This window comes from Cuculus canorus, chromosome 3 (assembly GCF_017976375.1).
Source record: "Cuculus canorus isolate bCucCan1 chromosome 3, bCucCan1.pri, whole genome shotgun sequence".
NCBI classification, from domain to species: Eukaryota; Metazoa; Chordata; class Aves; order Cuculiformes; family Cuculidae; genus Cuculus; species Cuculus canorus.
In genome coordinates, this window is record NC_071403.1 from 54,074,037 (window position 1) to 54,092,302 (window position 18,266).

Genomic DNA, 18,266 nt, shown 5'->3' on the forward strand with positions numbered 1-18,266 from the left:
TGAAGGCTGGGGATAGCATTTTCCTGACCACAAAAGCCATGTGTGACGGCTTCCACCACACTCAAAGAGATATATTGCACTCCAAGGGAAAGAGAGGGCCCTATAGGAATACATGTGGGGAGAAGAGGAGGTAATGCTAAGCATACTTGACAGGCAGAAGCTATGCTGGGAAAGCCAGTTGCTGTACATAGAAAGACAGGCACAAAAGGAAAATATCACAGAGGATTAGAGTAACCACTAAAATAACATCTAGCTGTTTGAGGCTAATAGCAGCTACTGTACTCACTAAAGCAATGCACAGGGGACAACAAATAAATACATACAACTGCAGAATCATCTGACCTAACATTTGGCCTCATATCCTGGCATGAGGTGAGCGAGGAGGGAGACAGGAGGGTTGTCATCTCTTTTCCATGCAATTACAGATCTTCCCAATCACCCTTACAAACAAAACCACCACAAACTTAGAACGGGGAGAAAGTTTTGTCTTGTCCTGTTTCAATTGAGTTATGCAATTATTTTTTACTTGGCTTTTTTTAATCAACATTTTTGGAATGTATGGTTGGGTTTTTAATAGATAGCATTGTTTTATTCTGACAATTGTCACAGAGCACTGTTACTGAGAAGCTGAGCCAATGCACATCAGCTTCACCTTCTACTCTGCATGTCACCAAGAAAAGCAAAAACTTCCTTTACTTAAAAAATTTGCAATAACAGTTCTTTTCAAGATCAATACATTACTCATTGCTTCTCAAAAAAAGCCTGCACTAATGAAAACCCACTAGACTAAGATTATGTTTATTTTTAGGCCACTGCTACCATTAGAGGTCAAAGTCATGACATTTTCTTCATTCCTTTTCCATTTCAGGGGAATTTCCTGCAGCTGATTAGCCTGAAAGTTTTCAGAAAAACAGACAGACACCAGGAGGTTTAACAGTGAGCCGTGGCTTAAGGTAAAAAAAAAAATACATATTTATAGAGGCTGCCATTTGACAAGGCATTTTAGCATATGCCTAATTTAGCTTGCTTACAGTGAGCTACTTACATAAGTAGCTGAGGTGAATTAAATGGGATTACTCACAAAAGTTTGGCATACATGTAAATAACTTGCTGAATTACAAGCCAAGTCTACAGAAGATTAATTAAGTAAACACTCCTGCACTGCACGGGTGAACAATTAACAATGTCCACATATTCAGTGTAGGTTGATGTACAAAAGCTCACAATTTTTAGACATGAACTAAAATATTGGATCAGTTTCTAAAATTATTCCAGGCAGGAATAAAGCTAGATTGTGCAGAATTTTAACTTGACTCCTAAAAAAAAACCACACAATGTACAGCCGCGCAGTAGATTTAAAAGAACTGAAGGCAACACTTAAAGACAGAGCTAGCCACGAATTTAGAGGTATGACAGAACACAAGATACAGAAATTTCCTTCTACAAAATACAAGATACAAATCTGATAAAATGAGCCTTGTCTACTTTTCCACATTACTATTAGACAGTCTCACAGTAAAACACAGACCATGTCACTAATGCTCATGTCAGCTTGGGGGAGCCTCAGTCACATCACAAATCACAGAAGGGCCACTTGAGTGCAGGACCTATAGCAGATCTGCCACTGACTCGCTTATCAGATTAACAAGGACATTTTAAAGCACCACCAACATAGTTACTAAGCCATGCCCCAAACCAACACACCTACATGTTTCTGAAAACCTCCAGAGATGGGTAACTCCAACACTTACCTAAGCAACCTGTTACAGTACCTAACAAGTTTTTTGTATTATCCTATCTGAACCTCCCCTCGTACAACTTGAAGGCATTTCCTCCAACTCTCACTTCTTACCTGGGAGAAGAGACCAGCATCCACCTCACTACAACCTCCTTTTAGGTAGTTGTAGCGAGCAATAAGGTCTCCCCTCAGCCTCCTCTTCTCCAGGCTAAACAATCCCAGTTCCTTCAGCTGCTCCTTGTAAGACTTGCCCTGCAGACCTTCCAGCCCCATTGTCCCCTCTGGACATACTCCAGCAGCTCAATATCTTTCTTTAACAGAGTGACCCAAAACTGAATACAGTATTCAAGGTGTGGTCTCACCAGTGCCAAACATAGGGGCACAATCACTTCCCCGCTCCTGCTAGCCACTCCAGTTTTGATACAAGCCAGAGTGCCACTGGCCTTCTTGGCCACCTGGGCACACTGCAGGCTCATGTTCAGACAGGTGTCAAACAGCACCCCAGGTCTTTTTCCACCAGGAAGCTTCCCAGCCACACTTCCCAAAGCCCCAGTTGTTTAAAAATTACTTCCATTGTTCCTTCTGCTTTACTGTCTTTACCGCTTCTGTACTTGGTTTTAAAGGTAACAGGAAAGTTTTTAACAACCCGCTCAGGACAAAATTCTGTTCTCAGATATATATATAAATATACAACAGTGCAGAGTTTCAATGCTTTGCTTTCCATGGCTCTTCAAAACTCCCAGGGGCATAAAAATCCACGTTTCATCAAGTGCTTCATATACATGGTGGAACTAACATCACTTTTGACAGCTGTGGAGAGTAGGGCACTTCACCTTTGGCTGAAAAAACTGAGTAACTGATTACTAAATAAAAGCTTGCCATGCTAATACTGCACACATGTACCCTACTCTCAGGGAGAACGAATTCCAGTTTTCAGGAGCCATTCTTCACCCAGCTAAAGCTGCTATTTAGGAAACTGCATATACAGACCACTCAACTGAACACAATTCAAGTGCAGAAAAATAATAGTTCTGCTCTTACATGAAGTTAAGGGAGAGAAAGTGCTGCTAAAACTGATGAGGTAAGTAGGTATTGCTCAGTGTAGCTAGAGATAATCAGGGAAACTGGAAAGCTGCAATCATTTGAAGAACTGATAGAAAGTTGTTACACAAAAGGACACTAAGGCAGGCTTACAAGCAGAATATTTATTCTGTCATGCTAATAAATGTAACCAGAAAAAGAAGGAATGGAATAGAATGGTGGGATAGTGTACATTTAGGTCAAAGTCAGGAGAAAAATTGAGGAGGTGGTTGCTGGAAAGTAATCACCGAGGGCTTGACTGAGCCTTAGTTTTTTTGTTTTTTTTTTTTAAGGTCCTCTACAAGCCAGGTCCCTTTGAATCATACAATAGCTAGGGTTGGAAGGGACCTTAAGATCATCCAGTTCCAACCCCCCTGCCATAGGCAGAGACATCCCACTAGATCAGGCTGTCCAGAGCCTCATCCAACCTTAGGGCAGTCAGCTCTCGCTGACCAGATCAGCTCCTGCCTAGCTCCACATCACACAGACTGCTGCAAGTAGTTATGGAATGATGGGTTTGAAGCAAACAGACTAAAAGCAGAAATTCTTTCAATTGTAGGTGCAGAAGTACACATGTTCCTGAATGCACTTTAAGGTCAGGGGGGTGATGTGCTGGAGCAGGTTTTGTCTTTATGCTTCAGGTAATACAGCCTAACAATAATTGAAAAAAAACTTATGTAAGAAACATTTTTCCTCTAAAAATCTGCAATTCCTCCTCCTATTCATAGACTGGTTTGTGGTTTCCATTTACATATTCACTAGCTGGACTGGACTACCACACCTATGCTATTCATACACACATGTCACTAGCAGAAGCTCAAGTCCCGAGACAAATAATTAGCAAACAACACCAAGCAGGAGCGAGGGTTTTCCCCAAACCTTTTTTTCCCCCCCAACAGGGAAAGAAAAAATTAATGGAAAGGGTATGCATTCTGCTTTTAATTGTTATTTAGTTACACTCTGATACTCCTACTATGACTTCTTCCAACTTTGTGGTGGTTTGGGGTTTGTGGGGTAAGGTTTGGCAGTTTGGGTTGTTTTCTTAAGAAAAAAATAAAAATTACTTTACTTTTAGTACTTCTGAACCATAATTAGCACCTGCTTGTTCAGCTTTCACTGCAACAACATGCAAGTCAATTACCTGGCCTCACTAATATAAATTTCCGTTTAAACACCTGAGTCCATACTTCAGTAACCATTAAAAATCCTATCTACCTTAAAATATAAAACCAACCCCACACTACTTATTTTGAAAACTGCATCCACTATCAATTTTTTTTCTGCTTCAGAGGGAGAAGAAAGCAAGATTGAAAGAAATTCTCGGAGAAAACTGGTGGTGTGCACAGTACCAATGTTCTGAAGAGAGTGCATACAGCAAGTTGCTTATGTTTATAAACTGCACAATACATACACTCTGTTAAGTGGAAAATAATATAAATATTCCACACTAAAATGTTCAATGCATGTGAAAAAATAGATTTCTGTGAGGTAATGCACGCCTGCCTCCATCCCAAGAGACACAATCACTAAAAGCACCTGCTGGCTTTTAAAGTGTAAAATATAGTATGAAAATGAAAATAATAGGAAACTTAAAGTCTAGTTAAACATTATTTCAGGGGGGAAAAAAAAGCATGGCACTATATTTGGGCTTCTATACTGCTCTGATTAGCTTAATACTTCCAAGCTGATACTGAAGAATGGTTAGTGCCTATGTAACTTTTGGGTCACAGTAACATTGTTATAGGCTAAATCATGATATATTTTGTTTTCATTGTTTTTCCAGAGAAATGTAAATAGTCTACAGAAGGGACTTAAAGCAAACAAGAAGAAACCCATTTAACCAGTAAATAGAGTCAAACTTTGCTAAATTACTTAGGCCCTTATTTCTCCCCTCTTCATGGATAGGTTAAGCATCTAAATACACTTTAAATACCCTTGCTTTTAACCCCTTCATCTTTAAAGCATCAGGATTATCTGCCATGGAGAGTTTCCTGTGTGTATATGTAAGAGTGCTGAATAATCTTAATTCTTTAACCTTCCTAACAGTTCAGAAGCCATTTGTTGAAACCCAATAACTTGTGATATCTAAGCATTTTATTTCCTTTTTTGACTGGCTGTACTAATTCTTTATAACAGAAAACCCACCTGAAGGATGTTTTCTGTAGTGGGTATGGAATTTCAATTTGAGATGCCAAACTAATAAGGCACTGAACATCTGACACCAACCACAATGCAGATAAAATAATATCCTGGGCATGTTAAAAGTCCTTTGCTGCCCTGCTACAAACATACAATATATGTTTCAAGCCTCTGCCTGACTAGTGGCTCATCAACATTTCACTTCTCAACCAGTACCATCTGGACTCCTGAGGGAACAGAGAGTACTCCAAAACAACTGGTGTTATGTAACAAAAATATCCTTTCATTTTACCTCAAATATTCTCAGCTTGGATATAACTTCCTCCAGTAGTTTAACATCTTTGTAACTCTTGATCTTTAACTTGTCCCATTGTCCCTGCACACGCTTGAACTCTTGTGTGTAGACCTTTTTTATATCCAAAGAAGCATGTTTCTCCAAAGCCTTTGTTTCTTCAGCAAGTTTATCCATTCCAGGCTTCTGGGCTTCCAGTGTCTCACAAACAGCCTACAACAAAAAATAAGGAAAGAAAAAAATGCACCTGCTTCCAGTGTTAGCCATACAACCAGTACACAGTTACACACAAGTGCAAGCACAAAGGTTTTGTCATGTGGAGCACAGATTTAGTGAAGAGTGACGTTCCAGTTACTGCAGTTATTGCAGCAGAGATGTCTTAATCTTTTGGTCAGCAAAACCTTCAGCTGCTCTACCAGTGCAGTAGCAGAGATTACAGAATGCGCTGAAAAGCCTGACCATGTAGCTGCTAAACACACCTGTCCCGTACTGACAGGCAAGTTAGTAAAGCAATGGCTACACTACACTGAAATCACAAAAGAAATTGCAACATACATATACAAAGACCTCAGTTTTTAATTTCTCCCACAAATTTTTTTTCAAGAGAAAAATAAATAAAGCCCAGACTGCGTCCTTCTGAGTTTTGAATTGTGAAATTATGTCTGTCATGAAAGTTTTGAAAACTACTCTACTGACTGAAATACAAAGAGTATTTCATTATGGCATTGCTGATAAGAATCACTTGAGTCAAAATGGCTCATTAGCTGATACTGAGGAAAACAATAGCTGAAGGTACAAGCAAAGACATGAAAAACATTGCCACTTCATTAAACTGCCCATTGTAGTTATCTTGCTTAAAATTTGTTGAAGAGTAATTTGCAATGAACACATGAAACCACTACTAATTTCATGAATTTAACTTGGCTAGTATATACATTTAGCTTGTACACGTAGGATGTGTGTGCATATATTTTACACAGGAATCATTTTTTACATGTATTCTCAGTTTTCCTTTGTATTTACAGAAAGGGAACAGGGTAATGTGTACCATTTCCTCTAAAAAGACAGTGAGGTAGCAATGAAACTGGGAAGATGGGTGTATGTTTCTGCAAACAAAGGCTTTGAGCACAGGAGGCCACAGGCTGAGTCAATCTCTGGCTTGGGTCTATGCCTGAAGCCCTTAGCAGTACCTGATACAAAGCAGGAGGAGCTGGACAACCTCAGCTCCACAAGCAGCTCATCACCTGTTTGCTCCTATCTCCCATCACACTCTTTAAAGCTTCCACACTGGTATATTATGTCCTTTCAGGTTAATTAGAAAAGCAAAGCAGGACAAGCCTCCAAAGACAAAATACCATTGCAATTCAGCCAGCCTATGGACCAGAAAATCTTTGCCAACTTCAAACAGAAAAGCAACATTAAAACAGAAAACGAAAGAACTCAATTTTTATTCTGCTGGTTAAAAAAAAAAAACAAACCAGCTCTAACAACTCTGTTTATTGGGCTTTTAAAAATACTTTTATCACTCTCCGCTGATTAGCGAAGGATACAGAGAGCCTCTCCCCACTCAACAACTGGAGCTCAAGAGCTCCTCCTGCAGCCCTCTTATGACACTACACAGGGAAAAATAAGTTTCCAAATTAAGCATGATTCCACAAAAGCAATGTGGGACATTGGAAGGACCAAGGAAGTATTTGTCCATGGTTTTCTTAAGTGAAAAATAACAACAGTACTGGAGATGAATGGTTCTCTCCCATAACTCCAGCCCTGTCCTAGTAATTGCTATTTACAAAGCAACCTGCAGGGAGGTGATTCTGCCCATCTAACTCTCTCAAAATCTCACCTAGAGTACTCCATTCAGCTCTGGAGTACTCAGCAGAGGAAGGACATGGATCTGTTGGAGGAAGTCCAGAGGAGGGCCACAGAGATGAGAGGGCTGGAACACCTACCCTACAAAGTCAGGCTGAGAGAGTCGAGGTTGTTCAGCGCAGACAAGAGAAGGCTCTGGGGAGACCTTAGAGCAGCCTTCCAGCACTTAAAGGGGGCCTACAGGAAAGATGGGGAGGGACTTCCCAGCAGGGAGTGTAGTAATAGGATGAGGGGTAATGTTTTTAAGATGAAAGGGAAAAGAATTATAGATATTAGGAAGAAATTTGTCCAGAAAAGTCGTGGATGCCCCATCCCTGAAACTTGAGTCTATAAAGTAGGGTAAAATCTATCACTGACAGGTCACCTTAGAGGTTTGGATTGGAAGGGACCTTAAAGATCACCTAGTTTCAGCCTCCACTGAGATTAGTTTACTCAGTTTACACCTTCCACTAGATTAGTTTACTCAGTCTCTTCCAACCTGAACTTGAACATCTCCAGGGATGGGACATCCACAGCTTCTTGGCAAGCTGCCAGTACCTCACCACTCTCACAGTAAAATTCTCCCTAATATCTAATGTAAATCTCCTCTTTCTGCTTGAAACCATTACCCCTCATCCTATCACTATACTCCCTGACAGAAATTCCCTGATAAAGAGAATCCCCAGCTTCCCTGAAGGCCCCCTTTAAGTATTGGAAGGCTGATATAAGTCTTCCTAGAGCCCTCTTCTTCTCTACACTGAATGACCCCAACTCTCTCAGCCTGTCCTCATAGTGCTCCAGCTCCCTGATCATCTTCATGGCCCTCCTCTGGATTTGCTCTAACAGATCCATGTCCTTCCTGTGCGGAGAACCCTGGAGCTGAACAGAGTACTCTAGGTAAGGTCTCACGAGAGCAGAATCACCCCCCTTGACCGGCTGGTTGCGCATATGACACAGCCCAAGATACAGTTGGCTTTCCGGGATGAAAGCACACATTGCCCACTCATGTTGAGCTTCTCATCTACCATCATCCAAGTCAATCTCTTCAGGGCTGTTCTTAATCCATTCTCCACCCAGTCTGCATTGGAGCTTGGGATGGCCCTGACCAAGGTGCAGAACACCTTGCGGTTGGCCTGTTGAACTTCATGAGGTTATCATGCCCAGAGGCAACAAAATACTGTTTTCGACAGAAAAGAATTTGTGCATCAATTACCTTTACAGTTTGCAAGCACTGTTTCCCTTTCAAAGGGAATCTGGAGGCCAGAGAAGTATAGTTACTCTCTCATAATAGCTAAGCAAGATGAAACAGGATGGATTTGTTAATCAACTAAACCTCAGAGACAGTTTAAGCAGGCAGGCACTCTGCAGCTGGGCAGGCTATACCCAGGGCTTGTAGAAGAGTATCATAAGCCAGATCCCAGCCTCAGTGGGAGGGCACAGGCAGGGTCAGGGAGCCCACATTGCTGCACGGGACAGACAGCCTCCCCAGGGCAGCAAGCTCAAGCAGGCTGGGCACAACTGCGGTGCAGTTCAGGCAGGGAGAGCTGAAATGCAACTCTGAAGTAGGCTAAGGGCAGGCCCCAGCTCCTAGCTTTCCTCACGAGTGCAGTCAGTGGCAAAGGAGCAGACCTTGGATTGGATCACCAACCTGATCCAATCAGGTTCCTAGAAGGCCGATGCTTTCATGGCCCCGATATCCATTTTCGGGCTCCACAGCACAACAGAGACATGGGCATAGTGGAAAGAGCCTGAGCAGGCCACCAAGGTGATCAGAGGCACTGCAGCACTTCAGAGAACACCCCTCAGAACCTCCTCTTCCCCAAGCTAAGCAGTCCCAGCTCTCTTGGCACAGACAGCAAAAGAAACTGTGTAAGTCCACCGAGGGCTTGGACATAACCAGCCCGCACCTGGACAAATCCCCCTCATCAGCCTGCAGTGGCCCTGCTTTCAGCAAGCAATCCCCAGAGGATGCTTCCACACACCTTTCCTGGATCAACTTCCCTCTGAGTAACGTTTTAGTCACCCCACTGAAAAGAAGGCAGGAGAAAGAAGGATGACAGTAACTGAATAAGCAACTTGCTTGCTTCACCTGAAAGGTTCAGAATTACCTTTGCCTGCTGCAGGGCTTTCTCAACCTTACTGAGGTCACTCAGCCCACTAGCAAGGGACTGCTGCTTGCACTCCAGCTCACCCAGAGTGAGCTTCAGCTGCTGCAGAGAGTCAACGTAGTCCTGGCTCGGCTGGCTTTCCATCTCTGGAATCAGTGAAGAGTAATGGAACAAGATACAGGGCAAGGAAACAGACATAAGATCCAAATCATGAAAGATGCGAACATACCCAAAATGATCAGAATCATTTAGAAACAAGAATCTTCCAAGAGGTAAAAAAACCTTTACTGATGGTAACACTTTTCCTTTTTAAGAATATATAGTATATAAATGTGTCATGTAGAATGTGGTAATAAAATTTACAATTACAAGCCTCCCCAAAAGATATTCAAGAACTCAATCTCAATTTTAGAATTTTAGGTGTTTAGGTATATAATAAATCTCTTGGGTGGGCAGTATGGTAGAATCAATAGCACCTAGAATTTTGTATGTCTAAATACCACAGTTTAGTATTTAACTAAACATATCTACTATTTACATGCAAACACATATCTACTACACATAGAATAAAGTATTATGTGTAATAACCATGTATTAACTACACACTACAGAGAAACTACATAAACTAGTATTTATATAAACAAAATACATTTTAGTGTAGTAGTAGGGTTTGGCTTTTTTACTTTCATTTATATATATACACACACACAAACACAAAAATAGCAGCTTCCAGTCTACTGTCAGAACAGAGACACTACCCAAGAAGACTGAAAAGGATCAGTTTGGATGGAGTATCTGCCCGCAATATTTGACTGCATCTCATTTTGCTGGAGTCAGCCACCCGTGGAATCCCACGCAGGAGGCAGCACCTCACTCTGGTGTTTCTGAACAAAAATACCAGACTTAAGACTGCAGTGAACAGGATTCCAGCTGCCATACCCTTTCTGTGGTATGGACATTCTCTAGCCCCGGATTCCTAACCAATTTCATTACTGCCACAAGTGAAAATTAATCTACACCTTGTTCGGACTCACTAGGTAACTTTTCAACAGCTTACTGTCAGAACTGTCACATTTACAACTAAGGAATTAGTCAACATTTTTAGAGAGAATAAGTTATCTGACTTCCTCTTCTCAAAAGCCAGTACCAATTTAAAGGAGGGGAAAAAAATCAGGGGAAAGCAAATAGATACACTGTTGCTAAACGACAGCAAATCCTGAAGTAGAAGAAAACAGTTTAAGTAACTTTTTTGTCAATAGGAGGCTAAGTCACAACTCCCATAAAAATGCCCATAGAGATGAGACTGAGTAGCACCCCATGGGGGAATTTTCAAAGGCTCAAAGAGCATCCATGAAAGGAGCTGGACTTCTGTCAGTCAAAGCCTGCTAAGATGACAAACGCTTAAGTAGCACTATCAGTTGCTTCTCCCAGTTCAATGACTGGAATCTCCTTTACCTAAAAGTAATTCAAACTGTGCTGTAAATAAACAGCCAAAGTCCTGAACTGACACTTTCCTTTGTTCTCTAGTAATACACAGTCTGCAGAGAATTTTAACTAAAAAACACAAATACAAGTTTAACATATTACAATATGTAAGGTGTTTTACCAAGTAATAACTGGTTCAAATATACTAATAATGCCTCAAGTGATGTGTGGCATGAAAAATTAAGTATTTTTTCACAACATGTAATTACCAAAATACACAATGCCAATAAAATTTTCAAAAGTTCATGAACTCAGAATATTCATAAAATAATCATTCCTTCTAGCAAGAATGAAAGCATACCTTGTAATTTGAGCATGGCAGACAGATGTGTTACTCAGTTTTCTGAATGGATACAGTTAAAGGATGCAGGTCTTGTGCAACACAATATATAGATAACCTAACAATTTAGTAAGTTATTATTTTTATTACACAGAATGTAGTGTTAATATTCTTCCACTTGGAGCTGTTAGCAAAAGAGTTCCTTGAAATACTCAGAAACAAAATGAAAACTAAGGAAAGTCTCCTTTCAGGTCTGTGCTCCTGCTATTCAGCTGTAAAATATTAACAGAGCTACATATTTTCCACAGTACATTTAAAATCCTTTAGAAGCCAGCATGACTGGCTTGAATGCTTATAATGAAATTTAACGCAACAAACCCAAGTAAAAAGTGCCTGAAAAGTAAGCCAGATTCCAAATCACTTCAAAAGATAAAATTTCCTAAAGGAATTATGTATGACTAACATGCTCAAAGCAGCTATGAAAAAAATAAATTTCACATAGGCACACTTGAATTTTACAAGGTTCTCCTAACCTTCCATTTTTCATTTCTCTTATTATTTATTTATTGAAATGCCAGAGACACGTGTTTTTTTGAACTATATTATCCACCTCAAATATGTTTTGCTAATTCCTTAAATGTAGTTTCAGGAATGTTGCACCCTTGCATAATCACTTTTAACACCGAATGATATTTGGAACAATACATTTTGTAGTGTGCACAGAGGAGGTCATATTCATATTTCACCACGTGGATAAAAAGATTGTCAGCCTGACTCAAAGCCTTCCAGAATCAGTAGGAAAACTCTACCAGAATTCACCAACTTTTCAATTTGTTCAAAACAAACAAAAATCACAACAAGTATCAGTAGGACTTACGCTAAGTATGTACACATATTTTTACCTTTCTTCAGCTGCTGGTGACGTTCCTCTAGTTTCTGACGAGTCAACTTGAAGTGATCAAGAAAACCATTCAAGCTCTCCTGAATGAAGTGTGGAGGCATGGGCTGAGATGTGAGTGCCTTGCAGGTGGCTTTCAAGTGTTCCAGACGTGGACTCAGGCTTGCAAGAGAAGCTAACTCCTGCTGTGAAAGATTGAAAACAAAACCAAATCTGACACTTGCCCTGTTAACACAAAGCAGCTACCACAGCATAGCTCCTCCACATTACTAGGACAATATTAAAGTACTTCTGTGACACCGGTGCCAAATCTTCCAGTCAAACTGGATGCCCCAGATCCCTTAGAAATTTTGATATTCTGTGCTCCTAGCAGCTTCCAATCAAAATTAACAAGGTTTAGCAAATTTACCTGACATAAGTCTTTCAGAACTGCTGAGGGCTGGGATGCTGAGGAAACATTTTTAAGCCAGTCATCCTTCTTCATTACAGTCTTCTCAAGCTCATTCATTTCCTTAAAATAAACATTTATATCTTCCTGGTACTTTATCTTTCTGGCCACTTCTTCCAGATGTTGAACCACATCTTTCCACTCTGATAATATTTTCTCCATCACAGTTTTTATATCCCCTGTAGGAAGTCCCTCTAAAAAGATTACAGAAATTGTTATATTGACTGCGACACATTTTGATTAATAGGCATTCAATCCTTCTTCTCTTCAGATACAGGTAGACATTCACATTAACATGCAAAATGTTTTTATTCCAAGCCCACTATCCATAAACCTGTACATATGAGTGTTTCAGCATTAATTTCCACAATAAGAGTAAAACTGAGATATTCATTTCCTTCCATGCTTTGATAACTTCTTAATTTATAACCATAAGCTGACTCTCGACGATGACTCTTCATTTGTGCCTAAATGTCGATACATAGATTTTAGTAAAATGAGCTTTATTTAAGTAGACTTCTAGTAAATTAGGGGTTTTCTTAATGATTCTGAACTCCACAAAGAAAAAGGAGAGCAGCAAGTTGGATAGCATCAGGAAATTCCTTGAAGAGGTAGATGGAAATCCTGTCAGCCTGGGAGAGGGACGCAGCGATGGCTAGCAATGTAACAATGCATGCACACACAATTAACAATGGGTAATGGGTAGCTATGAAAGCAACATGACAAAGCACGAGGTTATTTCTCACTCAGTGACTACATGAAGCACTTGCTACACTGTCCTGTTGACAAATCAATGCACTACCTGACAATGCAGCAGCAGAAGTGAACAGATCTCCCACCCATTCCTCGTTCATTTCTTCAGGTGTCAGAAGTAACCAATGATTTTGTCACACACAAAGAAATTTCAGTGCAATATGCGCTCAACAGTACAAACTTGCTATTTCAAGTTTTTGATGCAGATTCTCTTTCAAAGCACCACTTTCTTTATATAAGACATTAGGATTATTTCAATTTAAGAGCTCTGTCATTTAGATCGGAGCATAAGCAGGAGAGTCACATGGAGGGATCAGTGTGCTTCACCACGTTAGCACAAGTGGAGCCCAGTGCTCTGGTTAGAGCAGCCAGCCAGGTGGCTGCAAGTACACATGAAGGCTCTCCTGCATAGACGCTCCCTACACTTCACACACTGGCCACACACTTGGCACATCAACAGTACTGTAGTCAGTCATACAAGAAGCATGCACGCAATGAATGCACTGCCATTACAGCACAGCCTGGATGAGCCCCGAGACAGAAGTGGATGTATATACATGCATGCCAGAGCCGTTCACTATTCCACACAAGCGTAGCTAGGTCTGGGTTTGGAGAGAAGCATTCCGAGCTGGAGAAAACACGCCAGCAGACCCTAACAAAGCCAGAGGCTGCACACTGTTTATTTTCTACAAATCCCAAACTAAGATGACAAAAAATTAGCAAGCGATTTCTGTATCTTATTTTTCACTGATACAATGCAGTTTGAGCTATGCGTTTCACATGATTACCAACAGATACTGGGTTCATAGCCACAGCCCATCACAACTGGAGGACTTTAGAGGGGAGAGAGACAATCTCTGTCCAGATTTGAAGACAAAGAACAGCTACGCATTTTTATAACCCACACTCCAGGCCAAATCAGTACCTTCCAGCCATCGGCTTCAGGGCAACGGCATCTACTGTAAAACACTTAGCTGTAGCAGGCGAGGAGCAGAAGACTAGAAATGCTTAGTAGATTAGGGCATCCAGGCAAAGGGGTTGGCTGGATAATCCAATAGAAATCAGCATTTTCCAGAAGGGATACTGCTCAGCATGTAGGAGAGCAATACCACCTTTTCATGTGACAATAATACCAGCCGCAGCAACTTCATCAGAAGCCAAGTACATAGCAGATCTAGAAGACTGTACATTATATGAACAGCTCTTTAATATGGAGAAAGTCGCATTCCACTGATGGACTTGTCATGTTACAATACAAGAACTTGGCAAGGCTTTAAGATCCAACTTATACTGACATTAATTATAAATTTCTAGGAATAAGTGCTTTAATTGACAATCATTCTGAAGTATATATGTTTTTCTTTTGCCTTTAAGCCATCAATTCTAACTGCATCATCAAAACATACTAACAGGTTTTAAAGAGTAAACTACAAATAGGGACACATTTAGGGATCTAAATTTGACTTCCAAATTTCCCACTTCAAGGCAGTTATATTTTAAAATTTTATACTTAAAATCTCCACACGATTTAAAATTAAACCAACTCCTTCCCCAAAAAGGATGTCACTGCCATTTTAAGAAATGTAAAGATTATTTTTATTGAAGTAGAAATGAAGTTGCAAATGAACACGTTAGAATATTAATATTGATTTTCTGTAAGCTTTAATAGAAAACAACACATTAATCGGTAACAGTAACAATGACAATTGTCTCTGAAAGAAAGAAAACTGAAGGAGAGGGAAGGAATATATTGCGATGCTTAACTGGAGGTACTATATTTCACTCTCATTTCATAATAACTTATCTGATTAAACCACAAAACAGAAAAACCTTCATGTCACTTACCCTTTCCCATTTGATCCAAAAGAAAATGTCCACTTCGTTTCAGTTCATCTAATTTTTGGCTTTTTTCAAGCTTTTCTTTTTCGATCACCTACAAAGTGAACCCCAAAAGAACACAGTTTCAGAGACTAATTTTTCTTAGATTCCAACACCCCCCCCTTCCAGGTAACACACTTTCCCACTACTACCCAAAACATATGGCAGTTTTCTTGGATACAGCATCCAAGACATGTTGGTCCTGTTAGCTGAGACAACTGCAAAAGGAGTTAGCTCTCAGAAGTGCCAGTTAAGCAAGAATAGTATAACATCAGAAACAAGTCAGTATTAAATAGGTTAACAAGCCTGTCACATGGATTCAGATATTGGAACACTGGCTATAACAAGTCACCAGTGATTAAAAACTGTAATTAACATGATCCAGTGGAAAAAAGACCTTTTTAAACAGCCCCTTCACTTCTATACTCTCTACTGAGATTTCCAGCAAAAAGGAACAACCGCCTGTTGCTGTTATGCCCAGCTAGCACAAACTACAGCCCGTTTGTAATCCACTCTAGTGGTTCACACTTTCATAAAGAAACTGAGGGAAATCCAAGAAAACCAAGATTTTTAGAGGAACAAGTTCCTTCCTGAAGTCACACATCGGTGAATACTCTTGCGTGAGCCAAGAGATCGAATCCATCCACAGAGGATTAGTTCCTTGGCCACAATGTCACATCTTCAATATTTTCTGAGACTGTAAAGTACATTCAAATTAATCTTTTTTTCAAAGCTAATGTCCAAGCTCATTACCCTGGTTTAGACTTGCTACAACAAATTCAGAAGCAGCATGCATTTATTTACCCAGCTGGGAAGAACAAACGCTGTCCTACCCACTTAAAGCCCAATCATTTAAAAACAGTACTGTTCCTGGGAACCTGGTGGGAGCCTGTTTTAAAAAGGCCTACAAATATTCATGAATTTCTATAAATAAACTATTGAGAGAGTTGGTTTGGATTTTATTTCCCAAAGCACTGCCATTCAAAACATTTTGTTCTACAGTACTGAGAAGGAATATCCTTACAGATATTTTTAAGTATTGTCTTTGATTCCAAAAGACTCAAATTGAGTGGGTCCTACTAAAGCTCCAGTAACCATTCATTAACAAAGCATGCTCAAGGATGAGAAAAGGCAAAACTACACTCCTGAAACAGAAGATTAAATGGTTATTTCATGGTCAATGGTTATTCCTCCCATAAGATTCTGCAGAATTACGTATTCTGTCTTGCAGATCAGTAATATCACACAAGTTGTAGCTACCAGGTTTTCTCCAAAATTAATAGAGCAAGCAACATACACAAACACTAACAGATCACTTTGGACCCTAGGTGGTACTGTGCATGCAGAGTATCACAGCACAACTGAAGGGGTCTCTGAGCAGCCCACTGGCCCATCTCTGCCAAAATTATAAAAGTGGTGTCAATCAAGTCCACCTCCAAATGTGATACATTAAGTCATAATATGCTGCTTAATGGAAAGGATATCAACCATGAAGACACACGAGATTCCAAAGGGGACATCAATAATACATGTTTTTAAAACTTCCTGTAGACTGTGCAACCCAACAACAGCAAAAGTTTGTGTCCAGCTGGTCTGCTATTTCCATACATGTCCAGTTCTGAAACTATTGAACTAAAGGCTTTAATCCCTGTGAAGCACGTGGATCAGCCCACGCCTCCAGCTGACAGTGAGCTTAGAGACAAAATACACTATTCACCAGAACACACTTATCTCCCCATTTTACCTTCAACTTTTCTTTCATGTTTGAAGTCTCTCTCATCTTCTTGTACTCTTTGATGTCTGTGGCCTGAATGGCAGATTTTGATTTTGAAATCCAGTTCAAGAGCTCAGTACTTTCAGCATCAAACCTGGTTTAAAAGGTCAGACAATTATTTTTTGTCATTTTTCCCTATTCAGTCACACTGCTTCATAAATCAGAAGTCTTAAAGTTCATCACATTACTCAATCCCAAGACAGTAAGGCTGCATACAAGATTCATGTTTCTCATCTGCTGCTTACAGGTGGTAGGACAGAAACAGACTTTCCAAAGCCTGCCATAGACAAAATTCTTGAGAATGTATGTTGCAGTTTATTTCTTGTTTTTTATGCATATCTTCAAGCAAACTACTTTAATAGCTCACAAAAGAAATCTTAATGCTGTGTATTTTGAAAGCAGTAAACCTAACCTCACGAACAAGACGAATAAGAATTACCGTTCTAGATTTCGTAGAAGTCTACAACACTATTCGACCTGAATTAAAATGGTAGCAGCTTACGCACTCGTGGCAGTGACAGTGCCTGAACATTAGCTTATAGCTTTGTGTTTTATTGACAGTTGGACATATCTATACTAACAACTTTCTTATGCCCAAAACCGCAAAGCCACAATCCAGCACTACTACAAACCAAACAAAAAAACCACGACCCCCGAGTTAACTAATGCTGTACCTAACTTCAGAAGGACAGAAGTACCACAGAGACCACATTAGGCCACATTACAATTATATTAGCTAACAGCATAAATTCTAACATGGAATAACAGCCTACTAACAAACGCAGAGTGTTTTCCTGGGAAAACCTGCAAAACTAGTTACTGGCTGTTTGTTGGTTTCAACAGAAGTAACTAGGATGAGGTAAAAGCATAAGGAATTTTCAACTGCTTTGACTGTTCTTAATACAGTTTGAACTCTAAGAAAAGAGAACAGATCAAATCACTTTTGCTTTCAAAGTCTAAAATAGTTTGTATGACTCAGAAAAGGGATAGATGTGTTGCCAACTGCATATTACTGCCCTGGGACACCCACATCCACACACCACTTCCACCAGGGCTTGGAGAATCTGACCAAGGTCCTCAAGAAGGTCTGGGCAATTTCCTCACCCCTCCAAACCTTTCCTCCTCCTCAATAAAAATGAACAGAACTCTGCTTTGCTGTGCAAACATCACCTAGCAGAGCAACTCCTTGCTCTTGACACAGCCCTCCATCTTCTCCCTGAACAACCGCCTAAAGCTTAAACCAGTGCGATCTCAAGAAATGCCCATTTTCTCAGGCAGGCACAAGAAGCAAAACGATGATCAGTATAAAGAATTTATTTTATCTTGAAACAATTCCTTTGCTTTTGGGTATGCTACTTGATAGAGGCACTGCAAGACGTCATTAAATACTGCTTAGCCTAGGGAAGAGCAAGCTCCAGAAAGAACCCATAGCAGCCTTCCAGTACTTAAAGGGGTCTTACAAGAAAGACTGGGACACATTTTAGCTAGGCCTGTAGCACTAGGGCAGAAGCTTCCTTTACAGTGAGGTTAGAGAAACACAGGAAC

General features: G+C 40.2%; 1 protein-coding gene across 3 annotated transcripts in view; it reads right to left on the minus strand.

Annotated features, from left to right (window-relative positions):
* Window positions 1-18,266, minus strand: part of UTRN (utrophin) — a 336,261-nt gene that overhangs the window by 256,647 nt on the left and 61,348 nt on the right. Inside the window, exons 17-22 of one of the 3 annotated variants that reach the window (XM_054061674.1) lie at window positions 16,692-16,815; window positions 14,915-15,002; window positions 12,278-12,510; window positions 11,873-12,053; window positions 9,206-9,351; window positions 5,250-5,462 (exon numbers count right to left, since the gene is read on the minus strand). In XM_054061674.1, the coding sequence (XP_053917649.1) occupies window positions 5,250-5,462; window positions 9,206-9,351; window positions 11,873-12,053; window positions 12,278-12,510; window positions 14,915-15,002; window positions 16,692-16,815 (985 nt within the window). Of the gene's footprint in view, window positions 1-5,249; window positions 5,463-9,205; window positions 9,352-11,872; window positions 12,054-12,277; window positions 12,511-14,914; window positions 15,003-16,691; window positions 16,816-18,266 lie in introns of those variants that run through there. The other 2 variants (XM_054061672.1, XM_054061671.1) reach the window with 2 other exon arrangements.